Source organism: Bos mutus, chromosome 6 (genome assembly GCF_027580195.1).
Source record: "Bos mutus isolate GX-2022 chromosome 6, NWIPB_WYAK_1.1, whole genome shotgun sequence".
NCBI lineage: Eukaryota > Metazoa > Chordata > Mammalia > Artiodactyla > Bovidae > Bos > Bos mutus.
In genome coordinates, this window is record NC_091622.1 from 30,088,336 (window position 1) to 30,107,060 (window position 18,725).

The following is an 18,725-nucleotide window of genomic DNA, read 5'->3' on the forward strand; positions in this document are numbered from 1 at the left end:
ATGTGACCAGGAGAATCGTCTCCTGTTACTCCACTCCTTCAGTGGTTCTGCTGTCTGTGTTTGTCTTTGTTTCCCTCCCCAGCCTCATGCTGTCTAAGTCTCGCCTTCCCTGTAGACGTCTCTGCTCCTCTTTCTCTACTTCCAGATGGCTTAAATGTTTCTTGACCAGTGGTTCACAATCTGTGAATCACACGCGAAGCAGCTGGAGGTAAAGGGCATGCAATTCTAAGTTTTCACAAATGATTCATGAATTTTTCTGGTACTAAACACTGTTTAAAGTCTGCTTAATCTGTTTAAATCATGTATATATTCGGATTTTTAAAGAAATGTAGATGCTTGAACATAAAATTAAAAAACCTTCCTGTTCATTTAAAACCGCAATACAATATTTAAAAACGTGCAGTTTACAATTATTACCTTAACGTGTAAGGGAAGGATTACCCAAGAAATATTTGACAATGAAAAAATAGGTCTTTATTTAAGGTTAGAAATCAGTGCTCCACTCTATTAACTCCTTGAGGGCAGGTGTGAAGACTTCCTTTCTATTCACAGTGATCAGCACTGCAAATGTTCGATTAGTATATACCAAACAGATGGATATTAAACTTTCTGTTTAAGATACAGGCATTGTGACTAGGAGCTGAACCTCTCTTCACCACCACACCCTGTGACTATGCAAATTTATTCTATATCATAGTCTGTTTTGGTTGGTTGTTAGTTACTCAGTCCTGTCCGACTCTTTGTGACCCCATAAACTGTAGCCCACCGGGCTCCTCTGGCCACAGGATTCTCCAGGCACAAATACTGGAGTGGGTTGCCATTCCCTTCTCCAGGGCATCTTCCCGATCCAGGGATCGAACCCAGGTCTCCCACATTGCAGGCAGATTCTTTACCAGCTGAGCCACAAGGGAAGTCCAAGAATACTGGAGTGGGTAGCCCACTCCTTCTCCAGCAGATCTTCCCGACCAAGGAATTGAACCAGGGTTTCCTGAACTGCAGGCAGATTCTTTACCAACTGAGTTATCAGGGAAGATAACTTCCCTGTTATCTTCCCTGTTTTGAGACCTATATAAACTGCACTGAACAAAGTAGAATGTGGGAGGTTCAGACAAGGAAAGAGTCTTTCTGAGCTGGGTAATGGGGAGAATGGCAGGCCCTTCATCAATTTAAGTGGCAGGAGATGCTAATTGCTGAGAAGTATAGAGTATAGAGCTCAGTTTTGAGTCTGAGGAACCTGTGAGAACATAGTTTCAGAGACGTGACAGCAGCAGAAGCAGACGCCAGAGAGGAGAGGAAAAAGGAGAAGGTGAAAGGAGAATGGAGCCTGGGTAAAGCAGGCTGGACACCTGAGCAGTCTTTGGTTCGCCCCTCTTTCTTCACATCCACACTGTTATTGTGGCTTTCAGAATTACTCTTCACAAGTTCTCATTTCTTACATTTCTCCTCTGTTTTCCATTCCAAGCCCTCAAGCAGCCATATTACTGCAACACTGCCTGATCAGTCTCCCTGTTTCTCTCTCCACCTTTTTCCAAGCAGTCTCACTAAACATTATCCTGAAACTGTCACTTTTTTAAACAAAACTGCTAATATCTCAATGTCTAAAAATCTGCAAAGCACTATTCAAATCTAACTTCTATTCTTATCTCCACTGCAAAATAGCCCACGTGCTCCTCCCAAGAGATGTCTGGGGACTGGCCCCCTCCACGAGATGGCCTTCTCATCAAGGTCTTGCCCAGGATTCAGCACCTCCAGGAAGCCTTTTCATTTCAATTGGGTCTTGCCCTCTTTGAATCTATGTAGCACCTCTGTCTCTTCTTGTCTCAATGAATGTCTTAATGAATAGATACAAATTCTTTAAAGGCAGAAATCATAAATCATTCTCTTTATATCTACCCTTTATGGCTTCCGGTCATAAGGTAAATATAGAAAAGTACAATTGTCAAAAATTTAGAACACTATGAAATTTTCCAACTAAACTTAAGTAATGATAGTGTTGATGAAAACTTGGAAAATTATTTCAAGTATCATAAAAACACAGTCCAAAAGTTTGCAATTTAACTTGATTTTAATGTTACTCAGGAAATTAAAGGGAATACACATGAATTTGGTTGAGTGTCAGAAAAAAAAATTATTTTGCTTGTCTTTCTGGGTTAACTCACAATAAAAAGGAATTACATCTGCATTGTTCCTATAAGGATAACAAGAGGAATTAGCCAAATAAACAAGTCTAGGTGTATACTGATTTCTCTTCGCTGCCATAAATTATTGGTTGAGACAATTTTTTAGCCAAAGCAGTAGTTAGCTGGCACTCAGCATAATGTTTATATATCCTCATGCTTTTAAAAAGCTTTAATTACAGCTGTATGATCAAAAACCACTCACTTAACTAAAGAATCCTTTCTTCTAACACTTGGCATCATCATCTTTCTGACTTTCGAAGATAACTACTTACCCGACTGCCCTCTCATTTTCTCCCTATTTCCCTCTAGTCACACCCATTTTGTTGCTAAGAAACAAAATAAATATGACCTCCTGGAAGTAACCTTACAATGGGTACTGTATTAATAGTTACTTACACTGAAGCGAGAAACAGGAAGAAAGGAGACAAAACTTATCTCTGTCATGTTCTAGGTTCTTTACATGTGTTTTTCATCTAATCTTTATAAGAGCTCTGCTGCTGCTGCTAAGTCGCGTCAGTCGTGTCCGACTCTGTGCGACCCCATAGACGGCAGCCCACTAGGCTCCCCCGTCCCTGGGATTCTCCAGGCAAGAACACTGGAGTGGGTTGCCATTTCCTTCTCTGTTATAAGAGCTCTGCTGCTGCTGCTGCTAAGTCGCGTCAGTCGTGTCCGACTCTGTGCGACCCCAGAGACGGCAGCCCACCAGGCTCCCCAGTCCCTGGGATTCTCCAGGCAAGAACACTGGAGTGGGTTGCTGTTTCCTTCTCCAATGCATGAAAGTGAAAAGTGAAAGTGTCGCTCAGTCGTGTCCGACTCTTAGCAACCCCATGGACTGCAGCCTACCAGGCTCCTCCATCCATGGGATTTTTCCAGGCAAGAGTCCTGGAGTGGGGTGCCATTGCCTTGAAGGCAGTTATTACAATGCTATGCCCATTTACAAATGGTTAACTGAACTCAGTAATATGCCTAAGGTCACACAGCTAGGAAGTGGTGGGATCAAGATTTATACCAAACCAAACCAAAGCCAGTTTTATTACCAGTCCCCTTCTTTATAACTCTACTTCATGGCCTTGTTTTAAAACTGTGCATATGAAATATTCTATAAATTAAAAAGTTACAATAAAGCTTTAAACAGGTCTTTTAATATATTATTTTTTAGAATTATTACTGAAGTAATTTTTTTCCTTCAGAAAAGTAAATAAGACTTTTATCCTTAAAAATAACTGCGTGCTTTCAAGAGGCAAAGTTCAGGTAAGAATTTCAAAATGCAAAATACAACCTGATGAACTCATATTTAGCAAATCTGCTACTGTCAAATTGCTACTATCAAAAGAGATGCACTAACTTGAGACTTCAAGTTCATTTTCAACAGTCTTTATCCCTACTGAAATGAAGAAAAGAGAAATACCTCTCTTTCATGTCTGCTGATTGATTTGTTAATTGACAGTTACGGTATCTTTTCCTGTCAGTGTCAGATTGAGCAAAAAGTCTTTAAAACATATTTTTTTTAAAAATTCCTGAACCCTGAGTTATTCATGGGATACATACAGAAGCCTGTTGAAGAGGTATTAATACATAAATAATTTAGCAAATATAGTCAACAGGCTGATAAACTTGAGAGAGAAAAAGAAAGATGATATTCTGATTTAGGACAGGCAACTTACGTATACAAATCAGTACCCAAATGAATGTTCCTGTCTAGTGACCCACCAACCTATTTAGCCTCCTTTATCTCTTTTAGTTTTGTTCTACCATATAGGATCTATGAAGCATATAGGAAATAATTTATGCATAATATTTACTACAGAACACAAAAAGGTTAGAGTGAAAAGAGACACTGTTGTTTTCAATTAAAAGAGTCAAAGAGTTACCCTAACTGAATCCTATCTTATCACATTTTATAAGGTGACCATAGTCACTAAGTCCTAGTATAAAAAAAGTAGAGAGGGCACAGTCTTTGACATAACCTAAGTTTGTTAGGCAAGTCACATAAACTCTTGATACCATAAAACAAATCATCTGCAAAATGGGTATACTAACTCATTCTTCAGTGGACAGATGGGAGGATTTAATGATATATGTGAAAAGATTTGCACAAAAGAAGCAAATTTGCAAATTTGCGCAAAAGCCTTCACCCCCTTTCCTAAGCAGCACTTCTAATTTTAACGATGAGGTGGAGGAAAGTTTAATCACAGTCCTGCAAATGTTATACTCCAAACAAAATTAAAAAGAGAACCTAAAACCAATATAAATGGCCATACAAACAGTAAAATCTAAACTGCAGAAAACACATTCAAAAAGCATATGAAGGGCTTCCCTGGTGGCTCAGTGGTGCCAATGTAGAGGACAGGGGTTCCATCCCTGGTCCAGGAAAATCCCACATACTGACAAGCAACTAAGTCCATTCACCACAACTACAGAGCCTGTGCTCTGTAGAGTCCGGGAGTCGCAACTACGAGCTCCACAACAAGAGAAGCCACAGCAAAGAGAAACCCGGGTACTGCGAGGAAGAGCAGCCCCTGTGCTCTGCAACTAGAGAAAAGCCCCTGCAGCAATAAAGACCCAGCACAGCCAAAAAAAAAGAAATAAACAAAAAGCATGTGCAACACCAAAGGTCAAAAAGGAACCCGAGGTGGGTGGGATAATGTGCAACTCCAACTAAAAGAAAAGATGATCAAACTAAATGCCTTTTAATTCACAGGAACTGAAATATCCGAGAGAACTGAAAACTTGGATTAAAAAAAAAAAAAAACTTTTAAAAATCTTGTCTCTATGCTTATAGTGAAAGAACAGAGCTGAACTCATTAAATTTAACAGTAACAGGATGTTAAGCAATCCATTAAAGTGAACAAAAGATGGCCAACAGCTTCAGTGTGGTACCAAAGTGACTTCTTTTTTCTTGTAATTCAATGTGCCTATTAAATTATTCCAATGTGTCATTCATTAGTAGTAGTTACTGGATGTCTGACAATTTTTTTGTTGTTTGAAGGATGAGGAAAAAGGAGGAGACAGTAAGAGAGTATATCAATATTTTTCAGTACTCAATCCTTCTAGATCTCTCACTTCCAATCATAACAAGCTATATACTAAATGAAGTCTAAGGAACCAAAGTAAATTAGTAAACAAACCCACAGACATGCCACTACTAATAATGTAAAAACAAAAAAACAAGGAAGATTAGAAAAGTTACATATATTTTCTGTGATTCTGAGAGGATTAATTTTAAAATATAAAATAGGGGGAAATGTATATAAGTATTTTTTTTTAATGATTAAGTGCTGTTTGAATCTCCGTCTGACCTACCTTTCACCTTAAAGTCGGCAGGGTAGTACAAGTGACTTTGCTAACCTGGCACAGTTTAAGATAACTCCAAAGAAGAAAGTCCAATTTCCCGATTCTCTCAGCCAAAACAAGCAAACTTAAGTTAGTTTGATCTAATAGCAAGCTCTAGGGAACTTATCCATTTACAGTTGAAAAACCAGAACAAGAAACAGAATTTAGGGAACACAGAAATACTCATGACCTCATTTTATAGTCAAGAAAATTAAGGCCCAGAAATTTAGCAATTTATCCCAATTCACACAGTAAGTCAGTAGCAAGTTTATCTATGTTATGCAAAGAATTACTGAAATGAAATAGTTAAAAATTTTATTCATAGGCTCCAACTCTAATATAGCTCATAGAGTTATTTGACATCAAAGCTTCAGAAAATAGTTTTTTTCTTTTATTAGCTAAAATAACATAATTTTTTAAATGATCCACTTTGATGTGAATCAAACACATAGGCAAAAAGCACTTGATGGTTAAAAACAGCACAATACAATTTGCCTGATTCTCACAAGAGGAAAAATAATTTGAAATATAATTTTTCATTGTCTAGTTTCTAGTGCTCTTAGAATCAGTGCCAGTTTCAGGGGGAAAAAAATATTTTCTAATCCTATGCAAAGATAAAAAACAAATCGAAATGAAATCTTTCACACCTTTATATTCATTAGATACTAGAATATACTGAGTTATCGTATTATTTTAGGATATCAATGGAAATAGTATATGAACTTTATTACCGTGCCGAAGAATTAATGCTTTTGAACTGTGGTGTTGGAGAAGACTCTTGAGAGTCCCTTGGACAGCAAGGGAACTCTCCACCATGACCCACTGTCCTGGGTGGCCCTACACGGCATGGCTCATAGTTTCATTGAGTTAGACAAGGCTGTGGTCCATGTGATCAGATTGGTTAGTTTCCTGTGATTGTGGTTTTCAGTCTGTCTGCCCTCTGATGGAGAAGGATAAGAGGCTTATGGAAGCTTCCTGATGGGAGAGACTGACTGAGGGGGAAAGTGGTTCTTGTTCTGATAGGCAGGGCCATGCTCAGTAAATCCAACTTTAATCCAACTTTCTGTTGATGGGCGGGGCTGTGTTTCCTCCCTGTTATTTGACCCAAGGCCAAACTATGGTGGAGACAATGAAGATAATGGCGGTCTCTCTCAAAAGGTCCCATGCACACACTGCTACACTCAGTGCCCCCAGCCCTGCAGCAGGCCACTGCTGACCCACACCTCCACCGGAGACTCCTGGACACTCACGGGCAAGTTTGGGTCAGTCTCTTGTGAGGTCACTGCTCCTTTCTCCTGGGTCCTGGTGTGCACAAGGTTTGTTTGTACCCTCCAAGAGTCTGCTTCCCCAGTCCTGTATAAGTTCTGTGGTGGGGTTAATGGCCACCTCCTCCAAGAGGGCTTATGTCATACCCAGGTCTACTGCACCCAGAGCCCCTACCCCTGCAGCAGTCCACTGCTGACCTGTACTTCTGCAGGAGACACTCAAACACAGTTCTGTCTCATTCTCTGTGGGGTCTGGGTCCTGGTACGCACAAGGTTTGTTTCAGACCTCTGGAAAACTTAAACTTGATTACAAACATTAGAGTGACCCACGGGTCCTACAAGTCCTGTCTCATCTCCATGAACTTCCTACTACCTCTCTGACCTCACTTCTGACTCTTCTGCCTTCATTCACTCTCTCCAAGCCCTCTGGCCTCCCGACAGGGCCACTGTACCAACTTGCCCTCTGCCTGGGGCACTCATGATCCAGGTATCCAATAATTTTCTCCCTGGGGCTCTCCTGACCACCTCTATTTTAAATTGCAATTTTCCGCTCCTGTGTCCCCTATGCCTCTTACATGCTTTGCTTTTCTCCATGACATAGTATATCATCATGTAATATATTACACACTTTTACTTGTTTATTGTCTGTCTCTGCTCACTAAAAGATCAGCACAATGAGAACAGGGATTTTTGCTTGTTTTGCTCACTGCTCAATGTTCTTAGCATCTATAACAGTGCCTGGCATATAGTAATGGCTCAAATATACTTATGGAATAAATAAATAATGCCAAGTTTGAGAAATAATGCTGGTACCAATCAAATGACACTGAAAACACCAAACTATACAAGATGTTGTCAAACACTGACAGTCTAAATAAATATGGTCTTTGCTTTCAAGGAGTCTAGTTGCTTTCAAGAAAATAGAACTAATGTACGTGAATTAATTACATAGGCAGTATAAAGTATGACTATTAACCAATTAGGCTTCCTTGTATATGATTCATGGAATCTGTCTTGACAGTCCTGGTTATATCTAGTATACAATTAAATGCTAAGTCAAACAGTATAAACTTGTCACAGGAGTTTAGAGGGGGGAAAGGAACAAACTACAAGTTAGAAAAGACTATGTCGGGATGATGAGCTTCAATATGGGGTCTGAGGATGTGGAGGCACTCACTGGCAGTGAAGATATGGGAAGGCATTCCATATGAAGCCAAGTTTGTAAGAGGACAAAAAGGCATGTGAGGGACAGTAAGAAACCTGTCTTAAATGGAAAGATGGTATCTGCTGATGAGTAGTGATGATCTGAGGAGGACACCCAGATTGGGCCTGGGTCACAGAAAGCCTAATCCTCTGAGCAAAGGTCTTCAGTCTGGATGCAGTCTCACAGCACATGATGCTAGCACCCAGCGTGGGTCCTCTGGAACCAGTCTACTGGTTTGGTACACATAGCTCCAAGCTGCTCCCTATATTGCTACTAATGATTCACACAGCAACTTTCTGTGGAAGCCACAGAAGCTCCTAGCCCTCCCCTACATACACACACACACACACACACTTCCAGGACAATGGTGGCCAATGACTAACAAATGCAGGGGAGAGGGGACAAAAACCCAGTTCCCTCAAGACAAGACTCACTCCATGGTACAGTGTTGTTCCCAAGTTCTCTCCTGGGGCAAGCTGAAGATAGACATCCCCTGAAACCATATCCTTGCTCATCTCAGTTTCTTCTTCCCAGTCCTGCTTCATCCACTCCCTTGTAAGTAACATATGAAACAACTCTCTTGATAAATCACTTGTACATGAATCCCATCTCAGGTTCTGCTTCTAGGGAAACCAGACTAAAGACAAGTCTGTAAAGGTGAGTACTAGTCAGGAAGAAAACAGAGAAATCGCTATTGTAGGTTATTCAATTTGGAAGAATCCTGAGCAGACTAGTTGGTAAGAGATGGAATAAAGAGGGTAAGCTGACTGGAAGCCAAGTAAGGATGTTGTTGTTCAAATTCATAAATGAGTGGGGAAAAAAATTTTGCTTTGATATAAAAAAGAGAACTTAGGAAGAAAATGGCCTTAGTATAGGGAAAGATTAAAGATAACTCTTCAAAGTTTTATTTTTTTCATAAAAAAGCAAAAAGTGTTTCTTCAGTAGCATTGTGAGGGTTATACCATGAATTCTCTTAAATGCAAATCTCTTTCAGGTTGACATAACCTAACACAAGAGGTGTTCGAAAAATTGAGAATAATAACAATGAAAAACAGGACTCTAAAATTCTCTCTCATATTGTAGGTCTCTGAATATCCATACTCAGATATATGAAGATAAGATTAAGTAGTATCTCCAAGTATTTGTAACAAGTTGGCTTGTGACATTCTGCATTTAAGTAGCTTAAAACAATCTATATTAAAATCAGTAGCAGATTACTCAAACTAGAAACCCATCCAAACAGGGTAACATCTGGTTTTCATCTACTCTCATGGAACCTAGAAGTCTTTTCAACAGAAAATAAGATACTGTACTAGGTCATAAAATAGTGAACACAATATGAGAACAAGTAGGCTACTATGAAGGAAACCATATACAGCCCAGAAAAAAAGTTTATACCACACATAAACTTTAACTTGTGAATAGGAGAAACAACCTAACAATATACTTGCTTTGTTGTGTTGATATCTCATGACACATTAAGCTTCTTAACTTCTTGGTTCCCTTACAAAATTCATACTTAGTAAAAATGCCTGTCATTAAAAATGCCCATTTTCTCTTAATTAGTAACAATTTTTGTGTTACATGTCTCAATATATAGAACAGAGACTATCAAAATAGAACTTTTTAACAAGGTTATTTTTTCTCATTGATTACTTTTGTATCCAATGAAATGTACAGCTACTAGCTTTCAAAATTTAAATACACATTAACTTTGATTCAACAGTCCCACTGAAAGGAATTCCACACACAGAAACACACAAAGACATACAGATAGACATACACATGCTCCCAAACGGGAACTGGTCAGAAAGTCATGATATAGTAGAGTAAATCTCTAAGTTTTTCTAGATTTCTCCTATTCACTTTTAAGACAAAATTGATACTCATCCAGAAAATTACATATAATTTACCCTGTATATATCCTTTAAATCCTCCCAGGAGAGACTCCAAGAATAAAAAGGTTTCATAGTTAAAAATAATAGGAAGATATAGCATACGTTATTTCCCTCATAAAGACTCATAATAAAAACAACAATTTATGGAAGACTATGAGATGTTTTGGAGAAAGAAATGGCAACCCACTCCAGTATTTTTGCCTGGGAAATCCCATGGACAGGGTAGCCTGGTTGGCACAGTCCATGGGGTCACAAGAGGGTTGGACACGACTTACTAACTAAACAACGACAACGACATGAAATGTTTTAGGGGGAAACGGCATTTTCCAAATTTTATAGAACACAGAACCTTTCCATTAATATAATTATCAAAAGCAAGACTTGCTTAAAACCCTTCATGACCACCTGGTAAACAGTAGCTCAGTTCAGTTCAGTTCAGTCTCTCAGTCGTGTCCGACTCTTTGAGACCCTATGAATCGCAGCACGCCAGGCTTCCCTGTCCATCACCATCTCCCGGAGTTCACTCAGACTCGCGTCCATCGAGTTGGTGATGCCATCCAGCCATCTCATCCTCTGCCGTCCCCTTCTCCTCCTGCCCCCAAGCCCTCCCAGCATCAGAGTCTTTTCTAATGAGTCAACTCTTCACATGAGGTGGCCAAAGTACTGGAGTTTCAGCTTTAGCATCATTCCTTCCAAAGAAATCCCAGGGCTGATCTCCTTCAGAATGGACTGGTTGGATCTCCTTGCAGTCCAAGGGACTCTCAAGAGTCTTCTCCAACACCACAGTTCAAAACCATCAATTTTTTGCGCTCAGCTTTCTTCACAGTCCAACTCTCACATCCATACATGACCACTGGGAAAATCATAGCCTTGACTAGACGGACCTTTGTTGGCAAAGAAATGTCTCTGCTTTTGAATATGCTATCTAGGCTGGTCATAACTTTCCTTCCAAGGAGTAAGTGTCTTTTAATTTCATGACTACCTTCCTTATAAATCTACAAGTTCACAGCCATTACTCAAGAACACTCCTTCTATTCTCTCTTTCCTCTACCTTCCCCCCTCAACCTAAGACACTGAAGTGGTTCTAACTTTGTATTTAATAACAATCAAACAAAACTGATTAATATATAATTCTTGGTCCTTACTTCCAGGTAGTCTAATTCCTAGCAGTATTTTTTTTCTTTTTTATTTATTTATTTTAATTGGAGGCTAATTACTTCACAATATTGTAGTGGTTTTTGCCATACATTGACATGATACAGCCATGGGTGTACATGAGTTCCCCATCCTGAACCTCCCTCCCCATCCCATCCCTCAGGGTCATCCCAGTGCACCAGCCCTGAGCACCCTGTCTCATGCATCGAACCTGGACTGGTGATCTATTTCACATATGATAACATACATGTTTCACTGCTATTCTCTCAAATCACCCCACTCTCGCCTTCTCCCACAGAGTCCAAAAATCTATTCTTTACATCTGTGTCTCTTCTTCTGTCTCACATATAGGGTCATCATTACCATCTTTCTAAATTCCATATGTATGCATTAGTATACTGTATTGGTGCTTTTCTTTCTGGCTTACTCCACTCTGTATAATAGGCTCCAGTTTCATCCACCTCATTAGAACTGATTCAAATGCATTCTTTTTAATAGCTGAATAATATTCCATTGTGTATATGTACCACAGCTTTCTTATCCACTCATCTGCTGATGGACATCTAGGTTGCTTCCATGTCCTGGCTATTATAAACAGTGCTGCGATGAACACTGGGGTACACGTGTCTTTCAATTCTGGTTTCCTCGGTGTGTGCCCAGCAGTGGGATTGCTGGGTCGTATGGCAGTTCTATTTCCAGTTTTTTAAGAAATCTCCACACTGTTCTCCATAGTACAAGTTTCCTAGCAGTATTTTTAAGCAGCAATCCAAGTGATCTCAATACAGTTCAAATGTTGGGATGCTGAAAAGACCTGATATCATATAATCAACAAGATGTTTATCTATTTTAAAATTGAAGCCAAACTAAGTTCAGAAAATTTGGACCTCAAATAAATATATTAAAGTTATATTTTTCTATCCAGGGGTATAAAGACAAAAAACATACTTATGGTAAAAGAAAAGCCAAATATTTTAAAAGAATACCTTCTAATACCCTGCCTAAAATATTAAGGTCAAGAGTTTTACCCTATAACAAGAATCCTTAGGCTGCATTCTACTGAGAAATTGCAGAAATTCTTAAACTCTCTGAAACTGTACACACAATAGTTACAGGTATGTGAATACATGCCTTATAACCAAAGCTTTCACCAGTTCTCATACTGCTCAATAGCCAATTTAAAAGTCATTCTATTTCTTATTTATCTACCTGAAACAATGGCAGTAGAAAATGCTTCTTACTTAACACATGAATCAGACACAAGAAACACATTCGTCAGTGTTGTTTTCTCTATCAGAACCAAATGAAAAAAATTTACCTTTGAAGAGTCATATTCAAAGAGCCTGTACAACCCTTAATCTTGTTTTGGGCTTCCAGATGAGTCATGCCATGGGCACTTATTCCATCAATGCTGAGAACCACGTCGCCTATTCTTACGTTTGCTTGGGATGCTTTCCCACCATCTTTTAGCTGTAAAAAAATATATTTCATTAGGACTGTCATTCTTTAAAAATAAACAAAGATGAAAATTATACTGTTGTCATATCAAAAGAAAAATATACTCATATACTACCAGACAAAATAATACAAATTTTCTTAATTAACAGGTAAAGTAAAAATTCAAATGACTTTCATACTTATTTTCTTAAATTTTTATTTGCTGTCTAAAACTCTAAAATAATTGTCTGAGAAAGAGTCTTTGGTAATTTCTCCATTTCTTTATTGTGTAACAGGAGTGTGTGATTGTTACAAATGAGGAAGAGAAGTAGCCAAGGAAACCACATTTTAGGGGAAAAAAGGTAATCTGAATAGGGTATTTAATACTCTTTCAGAAATAATTTTTAAAACTCTTTTAAACAGCTGTATTTTTGTTTCAGCACAAAGATTAATACAGATGGAGGATGTACTGAACAATCCTTCCTATTGAGTCCAACTCATGACCAGTGTTTGAAGGACTGAACTCTTTTAGATCACAGGCCTAAATATCTTTTATGTTGGACGGGCTTCTTGTTCCAGGCATTTAGCAGGAGGGGAAGAAAACCAGTTGTGTCTGAGACTGTCAGACTTTATCGTGTACCACAGTCTTTAATTCCCAATCTTTCTTCCCTTCCTTATGAAACGTGATACATGTTTACATTTAGTTTGATCTCCTTTAAACTTCATGTGGATCTATTTCATTGCTCCAAAAGGAGCAAACAAATATAAAATGACAGTCAAATGGAAGATGATGCATTTTTAATAGATATTCAGAAATAAGGAACACGTACAAATCAAAAGGAACCATTCTAATTAAAATGACAAGTTCAGAATTCAGTTAAATACAAGTAGATCACACTAAATATGGGTTGCTGGAAGAATTCATATTCTTGAGACTAGACCTGAAAAAGGAAGAAAATAAGCAGTATTTCTCTAATGTTGTTGTCATTTCTCTAATGTTGTTGTCATTTCTCTAATGTTGTTGTTGTTTAGTTGCTAAATCATGTCTGACTCTTTGTGACCTCACAGACTATAGCCCACCAGGCTCCTCTGTCCATGGGAGTTACCAGGCAAGAATACTGGAGTGAGTGAGTGAAGTCGCTCAGTCGCATCTGACTCTTTGCGACCCAGTGGACTATAGCCCACCAGGCTCCTCTGTCCATGGGATTCTCCAGACAAGAATACTAGAGTGGGTTGACATGCCCTTCTCCAGAGGATTTTCCCAACCCAGGGATTGAACCCGCATGTTTTACATTTCCTGCATTAGCAGGGGAGTTCTTTACGAACACAACACTGTAAAAGCAATTAATGAATTGTGCACTTTAAAAATGGCTAAAATGTCTTTTATGATAAGTACATTTTACCACAACTTTTTGAAAACTAAATGTTTTAGAGCACATTTTACTAAAATTACTATTCGATTCAAAGAAAAACATCCCTCAGCAAACTGAACCAATGGCTGAGTGCTGGAATTCATAACTTGGAAGCAAAGCAATAATACAAATGAATGTTGTATGTTCCGTAGGTTTTGATTAGCATCAATTCTCTAATTCTTTCCTTAAAAATAATGATCAAGGCAGATAAATCCTAGTGTACAAGAACAACTATTTGGATCTAAAATCAAGGAAACAGCATTGACTATTAGATCCATCCACAGGCATTTTGCCCATGCCTGTGTTTCTCTCCCACTGCCCTAAAGCTAGAAGTGTGCCTGACACCAGAGACCTTCATAAAATATATGCTCAATCAATGGATGCCATTGGTCATCTAACACGGGCAAAATCTATTGTTTGTTATAAATTGTGAAGTCAGGAAAAACTAAAATTTTCGATTTGAAATCTATTTCATTTAACATATAAATAGCAAATGATGGACAAAGTTTTTGAAATTAGTAAGAAAAAATATCTATTTGAGCCAGGATATGTAAAGTCTAGGCTGCCCAGATAGCACTAGTGGCAAAGAACCTGCCTGCCAATGCAGGAGTTGATGTAAGAGACTCAGGTCCGATCCCTGGGTCAGGAAAATCCCCTAGGGTAGGAAATGGCAACCCACTCTAGTATTCTTGCCTGCAGAATTCCATGGACAGAGGAGCCTGGCAGGCTATAGTCCATGGAGTCTCAAAGATGGGACATGACTGCAGCAACTTACTACATACAGAACACAAAGCCTTTCAATGAAATATTCTCTATTATAATATAAATGTAGTACATAGAGTTGACACTTGATCAACGTGAGTTTGAACTGCATGGGTCTACTTCTATGTGGATTTTTTTCAATAGTGAATACAACAGTACTACACAATCCATTTATTGGTTGAATCCAGGTATGCAGAACCATAGATATGGAGGAACCAAACTGTATATACAGACGACAGACTATAAATTACAGGCAGATTTTAAATTTCACAGAGGGTCAGTGCCTTTACTCTCTAAGAGTTCAAGGGTCAACTGTAGTGATTGTTTTCATCATTGTACTAATGTAAACAAACAACTCCTCTCAGCTGCCCAGATATTTAAAGGTAACAAAAATTAATGAAATGCAGACAATAAAGAAATAACATTTCCAGAGTAGTAAAACATTAAAATTTAACACATATCTAATTTATCAACATAGCTATACTACATATACACGTGTATATATATATATATATAGACACATACATATAGACACACATTTTATTATATACTATATGACTGACAAAGTAATACCAAAATTCAATAAAAATTAAATGAATCTAATTTGAATTCCAGGATCACAGAATCAAGAAGAAAAAAATAAGATAGAATTTTATTAAGTATGTTTTAAAATACTGTATAGACAGAAACATTTATTAAAATGTGTATGTGTCAAGAGTAAGAAAATGTCTTTAAAAAATAATAATACCTACATTAAATACTACAATTTTACTGTATTGAATAGTAGATGTGAAATGTCTTTTAATAATCAGTATTTTATTAATATAAATATTAATTATTTAATTAAATAACAAATACTGTTACTCTCTCCTGCACAGAACTAAACTGTTTAAACTATGAAGGACATTTACCAAGAAAACAATTCCTAAAGCTATAATAGTGATGCCACTGCTTTCCATGGGACTTACTTGTAGGGTTTTATAAAGATTATGTGAGATAATAGCTTAATAAATGTTATCTGTTATTATTTTCTCTTGATCCCAGATGACTAACCCAAGAAATGTGGAGGCTGTGCTGCTGCTGCTGCTGCTAAGTCGCTTTAGTCATGTCTAACTCTGTGCGACCCCATAGACAGCAGCCTACCAGGCTCCTCCGTCCCTGGGGTTCTCCAGGCAAGAATACTGGAGTGGGTTACCATTTCCTTCTCCAATGCATGAAAGTGAAAAGTGAAAGTGAAGTCTTCAATCGTGTCCGACTCTTAGCGACCCCATGGACTTCAGCCTACCAGGCTCCTCCGTCCATGGGATTTTCCAAGCAAGAGTGCTGGAGTGGGGTGCCATTGCCTTCTCCAGAGGCTGTACTAGATGATGTTAAAGGCCTTTTATGGTTCCTTCCAGTCTTAAATGGTTATCTATCTATGAACTATCTGTACAAAGGTATAACTCTAATTCTAAAACAAAAGTCATATCTGAACAATTTTGTTGGTAGGACAAAGGAACATCTATTCCCTACTAAAATAAATGAACTGAAATTTGAATCCTGATAAAGAGGAAAAATTATGGAAACAATTATGTTTATATTATTTAGCCTAGATATTCTAACCAAGAAGAGTAAGCATAAAAAAAAATTTTTTTTAACCACAAATAGAACGTAGCTAAATTACCTACTTCACAATTCCTAACATAAGATGTAGACTTAAAAAAGAAAGACAAATCTATGAGCATTTGCTCAAAGTGTACCCAACAAAAGCAATTTAAATATCCCCAGTCCAATAGTAACATAAAGGTAATGAACAATTAAGTAAACAATTTAATTTAATCAAATGTCACACACTGTATAACATTTTTCTCACTCCTTTGATCCAGTAGCCTTCTGAGATGCTATGATCTCAAGATGTTTAGATCCAATGTCTGAGAATTACCTATCTTTTTTGGACCGCTTTTACTCTGCCACCCTTCTTTTTAAAACATGCAGCATAGAAATCATATAGCCCTTGTGAATTCTGCCTTTGCCTTGGGTACCACATCCAGGGAAATTGCTATATTGTGTTGATTCTTCCTTTCCCCTCTCATGCCAGTCCATATACCCTGGTCATCTGTCACCTTGATCTTGCCTGCTGCCTAAAGCAAGAGTTTTCTAAAGACATTCCTACTGCCAAATTCTCCAAATTCCGTGCCATTTCCTTCATCTTATTTCCATAATGGTGGCCCAACTACCATCTCACACTGAAGAGTTCCATCATGTCAACTATTTATAAAATGAGGGTGAAAAGGCTTCAAATATTTTCTGCTTCCTACAATGGAGAATGAAGTTGAAGCCTGATATACAAGCAATTTATATTCTGTAGTCAACCTGTTTACAACTTCAAAACAAGCTCCTCAGGGATCATATTTTACACTATGTCTTCTCAAGAGCCTTGAATATTGTAGGTATTAGAAAAATATCTGATTAAATCATAGTAAATAAGGAATCAATAAATCCATCCATCAGATTAATATGCCAAATTCTGACAAAATATACTTAATTCATCAAAGAGAAAAAAATCTGAAAATGAGAATCTTCAGTTGAACATTAGGCTGAGCTAACCTAAGAAAGGTCAAAAATCAAACTACCTTTCCAACAGAAACAAGTAAACACATTTCGGATACATAGCTAATATATTTTCCCTAGAATTCCCAAAGAGATGTCACAACTCCCCTTAGTAACTTTAAGTGTTGTTGTACAATCGCTAAGCTGTGTCCGACTCTTTGTGATTCCATGAACTGCAGTACACTAGGCTTCCCTGTTCACTATTTTCCGGAGTTTGTTCAAACTCATGTCTATTGAGTCAGTGATGCCATCCATTCATTTCATCCTCTGCCACTCCCTTCTCTTGTCATCAATCTTTCCCAGCATCAGGAATTTTCCAATGAGTCGGCACTTCACATCAGGTGGCCAAAGTAATGGAGTTTCAGCTTAGAAAGAATTTAATTGTATTTAATCTCAAACCTTTCTCAATTATCAGAAATGCAAACAAATGTCCATCGCCATCTGTACTTTTCATGTTATTTAAACTGTCAAACTCCTTTTTGCCTACAGTTTTTTTTTGAGCTTAGTAATATTAATTATTTTGAGTTTCTGACATGAATGTATTTTCTAAATCTCTAACCATCTTTATTATTCAATATTTAAGCTTTCTACTCACTAATTTAAAGAGCAGAAAGAGCCTAGACTAATGCCAGTGGAAAAGGCCCAATGCATAGAAACAAATGTAAAACTTGTTAAAAAGATGGCATCTCATTGAAAACTCCCATGACCTTTTATTTATCCCCAGAACTACTTCCTCAAGGCAGCCACTCAACAGAAAGATGAAATTTCCCCCTTAATTGGGTAGGATGTATCACTATTATAAATTGTGAGCAGCTAAGAAAAGACTACAAGGTCACTTGTTATTTGCATAGTTCATTTCTTCTTTGTTGTGGAAAGTCTAAATAGCCTGCATTTGTTCGAGGCAGTCAGTAACAACTTTCCGTCACCAATAAATCTTGTCCATATTGTATGACAGCTATAAGTATGTGTGTATCTCATAAATGCACAATGTGTAGGAAGGAAGCAGTCAAGGGAGGCTCCTGGGTCCAGTCCAGAATAAATCAAATTAATCACAAACAAATGCTTCTCTTTTGATCTTTAAATACATTTTTCAGTACTGTTGTCCAATTTTCCATAAACTTAATTGTAGCTGTATGCTTCTTTAAAAACACTGCTTTGTGATCTCACTTAAGTTGCAAGTAGACATGGTTGCAGATGTTGGAACAACCTCTGAGCTTCGGTTTACTGATGCAGAAAGCAGGATAACTACCTGCTCTTCAAGAGAGAATGGAATCTTTACTGAGCTTCCCTGTTAACTCAGATAAGAAAGAATCTAATATTAATCACCTGCTGCTGCTGCTAAGTCACTTCAGTCGTGTCCAAGTCTGTGAGACCCCACTGACGGCAGCCCACCAGGCTCCCCCGTCCCTGGGATTCTCCAGGCAAGAATACTGGAGTGGGTTGCCATATCCTTCTCCAATGCGTGAAAGTGAAAAGTGAAAGTGAAGTCACTC

At 38.0% G+C, this 18,725-nt stretch overlaps 1 protein-coding gene across 7 annotated transcripts in view; it reads right to left on the bottom strand.

Moving 5' to 3' along the window:
• Positions 1 to 18,725, bottom strand: part of PDLIM5 (PDZ and LIM domain 5) — a 230,660-nt gene that overhangs the window by 144,338 nt on the left and 67,597 nt on the right. For all 7 annotated transcript variants that reach the window (XM_005907861.3, XM_005907867.3, XM_005907865.3 and 4 more), the window contains exon 3: positions 12,351 to 12,502. In XM_005907861.3, coding sequence (XP_005907923.2) covers positions 12,351 to 12,502 — 152 coding nt within the window. The remainder of the gene's footprint in view (positions 1 to 12,350; positions 12,503 to 18,725) is intronic.